Source organism: Cariama cristata, unplaced genomic scaffold (genome assembly GCF_000690535.1).
Source record: "Cariama cristata isolate BGI_N322 unplaced genomic scaffold, ASM69053v1 scaffold28292, whole genome shotgun sequence".
Taxonomy (NCBI): domain Eukaryota; kingdom Metazoa; phylum Chordata; class Aves; order Cariamiformes; family Cariamidae; genus Cariama; species Cariama cristata.
In genome coordinates, this window is record NW_009606011.1 from 28275 (window position 1) to 32307 (window position 4033).

At 59.7% G+C, this 4033-nt stretch overlaps 1 protein-coding gene across 1 annotated transcript; it reads right to left on the reverse strand.

The window, feature by feature from the left end:
- Window positions 1-1069: 1069 nt before the first annotated feature.
- Window positions 1070-4028, reverse strand: LOC104158538 (deoxyribodipyrimidine photo-lyase-like; the record flags this gene model as incomplete). The annotated part of the gene is made up of 9 exons (XM_009696214.1): window positions 1070-1224; window positions 1420-1579; window positions 1680-1801; window positions 2081-2233; window positions 2323-2521; window positions 2843-3001; window positions 3183-3365; window positions 3522-3667; window positions 3842-4028. Coding segments are annotated over 9 exons (1464 nt in total), but the record flags the coding sequence as incomplete, so codon positions are not given.
- Between the last annotated feature and the right edge of the window lie 5 nt (window positions 4029-4033).

Below are 4033 nucleotides of genomic sequence, written 5' to 3' on the forward strand. Positions count from 1 at the left end.
GCAGTAAGCTCTTCGTAAGGGAGAGCGAGGGGCTGCCTCGGACATCAACTGGAGCCCTCCCCACAGGACTATTGCACAGCATAACAACAAAAATGCCGTCCCTAATAAAGTAAGTTAATAAGGGGTATGGTTGTGTTGTGGCATCGTTTCAGGTGGGGTAACGGTGTGGATCCCCCCCTTTGGGGTCAATGCTGCAGTGCCTGTTGGCCCCTGGGGCAGGGATGGAGGGGGATGCACTACCTGATGGCAGGGGGCAGTGGGGGGACAATTTGTGCAACTGGTGGTGCATCGCCAGATGTCACTGGGAGGGGATTGTTGTCACCACCCCTTGACTAATCCATCTGGTTTGTGGTCTGCCCCTGCAAACCGTCTGCTGGACTCAGGGCTGGAGGTACAAGCCACTGAGTAAGGGGCTCTCTGTAATGTCTGTCCTCTTCCTGAGCCTGCCTTTGCTGCTGGCAGAGGGTCCCGGGGGCATGGCCTGGCTGTCCCATCCCTGCCTGCATCCCTGTCCCCCTTACAGCAGTGTCATGCATCGCCCCATAAATACTATAGACACAGGAGATACAAACTGTAAACTTTAAAAAACAGCTATTGAAGGATGCGTATGCATGCCCAGCACAGCATTGGCTCTGCAGGGAGTGAAGCAGGGCTTCCCTGAAGGCAGCACGGCATGAGGAGCCAGGTTCTGGGAGTTTTTCCCCAGAAAAGCCCTGCTCAGCCTAAATCTAAGCTGTGGTTAGCAGCAGCAACGGCAACTTGGGCTTGCCCCTGAGCACAGTGGTTGTAGAAAAGGTTTCTGGCAGGCATGGGCATGCCGAGGATGGGATCTTGCAGCTGCCAGCAAACCTGTGGCAGCAGGAGGGCCCTCCATGGCCCCAGCAGCTGGCCCAGAGCGGCAGCTTGAGCAGGGGGTGATGGCAGAAAAAAAGAGACCTGCAAAACCCTGGGGCTCGCTGTAACAGGGCAATCCCTGGCCGGGGTGTAAGGTGTGAGCTGGCACCTTGGCAAAGGCACGTCTGCCCCCAGCGTGGAGGGGCAGGAGCAATTTCAAGGCACGCTGTGCCTGTCACTGGGAGAGCGTGCGAGGGGCGTAGCGACGTTCGAACTGGCTCACGTCAAACTTGCGCTTGCAGCCGGCGTAGTTCATGTAGCGGATCTTCCCAAAGATGGCCCGCTCTGCCCAGCCCTGGTCGTGGATGCCGCAGATGGACCAGAGACAGCCTGCCGGGTGTGGGGACGGAGCGTCAGCTCTTCCCCTTGCTCGGAGGCATCCGGAGAGCAGGTGGGATGTGGGTGCAAAGCAGGATGGGCTGGAGCATGGGCTGGGTTGTCTGCAGAGAGCCCTCTGCACCCCACCATGGCCTTGGCCATCAGAGATAAGACCCCCCCATCCCGTGCCCCTGTTCTGCAACTTACCTACATATCCGTTGGGGTCCCTCCCATCCAGCTCGTAGCGGTCGTTGAGATAGATGGCAAACTGCAGGGCCTCCTCGGGGGAGCGGGTCCACTCCAGGATCTTCTTGGCCCAGTACATCCGCAGGAAGCCGTGCATCTTGCCCTCCCGGACCATTTGGAGCTGAGGGGACAGGGACAGCCGCAGGGGTCAGTCCATGCCAGCTCGCCTCTGCCCCTTGGGAAAAGGCTCAGCATTTTGCAGGAGAGATGCGGGGCACTACCTGGGCAGCGTTCCAGAGCGGGTCATGCGTGGTCCCCTGCTCCAGCTCCTGCAGCTCGTAGAGAAAGGGCCTCTTGTCTTTGGCATGGAGCTTCAGGGTGGTTTGTGCCCAGTCGTAGGCACCTGAGAGCAAGAGAGATGAGGAGCAGTGCTGAGCAACTCTCTCCTGCAGGGCCCTGAGGAAGGGATGGAGAATTGGGATACTGAGGGCACTGTGCCCTGGAGGCACTAGCCTTGATGAGGGCATCTGCCAGCTCCTGTCCTACCTCCAGAAGGTACCAAATGATGGCACATTAGTGCCCCCACAGCCCTTCTCCTAGCAGAAATGGGATTGCCAAATTGGGGTGACCAGCTGGGTACCAGCCTGGTCCCCAGCATTGCCCACCCGACCCGGGATGTTACCTTGCACGCTGTCATAGTTGTCATTGTAGTAGCAAAAGTTTTCAGCCAGCTCCCGCCGTACCACAGCCTCCTCCACGAACACGTCCACTGACTCCTTGTACTTGCCCCGGTGCTTCTGTACCTCCAGGATGGCTCGTTGGGTGGAAACCTGGCCTGGGAACGTGGGAAAGGGGCAAGTCAGGCTGCCGGGCCAAGCCACCATGCTCAGTCCTGCTGCAGAGTGGGAAGCCTGGGTTGCTGACCGAAGTGGAACCACGGGGACAGGTTGCTGAGCGCTGCCTTGTTGGGGTCATTCCGGTGGGAGCCAAAGGATTTCAGCCGCTCCGCAATGAAGGACTGCAGGACAGCCAGCCCTGCAGCTGTGCCAGGTGTTGCCCACTCCACCTCCTTCACGGTGCGGTCCACCTGCAAGCTGGAATAACAGGCCTCCCAAGCAATGGGCTGGGCGGCGACCAGGCAGCATAAGTGCATTTGCAGATGCTCTTCAGTCAGGGCTGCCCTGAGTGTTATGTCCCCAACCAGCAACTCCCCAGCTCATGCCCGCCTTCTCTTAACCAGGCCTGCATGGCAGAGATGTGGGAATTGAACGAATGAGGTGGGAACCTCCCTTCCCCAGGGTATCCCCATCTCCACACCACCTGCATGTGACCTCAGGCAGGTCACTGTCCCCATCCTCTACCATCCCCTCCTAGGATCACGAAACAGCTATGAAACTCCCTGGGATTGGCCACGAGTGGGTGTGGAGGTGTCTTCTGCTGGTACCTCTGCCGGGCAGGAGGGGGGATATGGGTGGCGAACGACAGGGGGAAACTCGGTGAGGAACTCAGGGAGCTGATCATGGATCTTGCCCCGGATGGTCCTGGCGCTGTACTCCTGCTTGGGGGAGGCGACCCAGCAGGGCACGATGTTGTGGGCATCAACCTAGGAAGCAAAGTCATGGAGGAAGGTGTGAGCAGGAGAAATGAAAAGTCCCGATGCCATGACACACACACTCCCTGCTCAGGTCACTCCGGAGCACCTCTGCAGGCATGAAATGCAGAAGACAAGTTTCTCCCATGTCTCAGCAGCCGGAGTTTTCTCCTCCCAGAGCATGGGCACCCACCTGTGCAAACGGCACATCCTCCGGCAACCGCTCCCTGACATCCTCCACCCACTGCCGGGGGAGGCGGAGGGGGCAGAAGTCTGTCACCAGCCCACCCACGCCATGCTCCACTACGAACGCTGGCAGCACATCCTTGGCGCAGCCCAGCAGCAAGTGGAAGGGGATGTTCAGCTCTGCGCACTCCTGCAGTGAGGGGGAAAGGGCTATAGGACAGTTCATGCCTCTGCAGACCCCATCCTACCGCCACCCGCTGAAAGGACGGATCTGCCTCCCTCCTTCCCGAGAAGCCCTGTCCATGCCCTGTCCCACCCAGCGTGGACATCCCTGCAGCGACCGTACCTCGGCCACCTCCTGCAGGCCCCTCAGCATGAAGCCGTAGTGGCGGATGGGGGCATCCAGGAATTTGGGCACCAGGCAGAAGCAGACGTGCAGAGGCAGCTCCTGTTTGAGGGCCAGGCGCTGGGCATAGAGAAAAGCCCAGTTATCTGGGGAGAAAATGCATGGGGCAGTGTCGGGGAGACGCTTTGCTGAGGGAATGGAGATGGGGTTTTGCAAAAGGAATCCCCCCCAGTCCCCCCGGCAGAGGGGGACCAGCTCCAAGGCCTACCATGGGAAGGGACCAAGGCTTTGGTCACCCATGGGAACCCGCCAGTTCGCACCTTGCCCCCGCTGGTCCCGGGACATCCAGTAAAGGATGCACCGAGCATCATCCTTCAGATCCGAGCCCTGCGAGACGAGGCGAACCCGCTTTTTGTTGTACTTGAACTCTCGCACCGATGGAGCTGCCCTTCGCCGGGCCTCCTGCAACGCCTCCTCTTCCTCCTTCCTCCTCCGAGACACGGGTGGCAGCT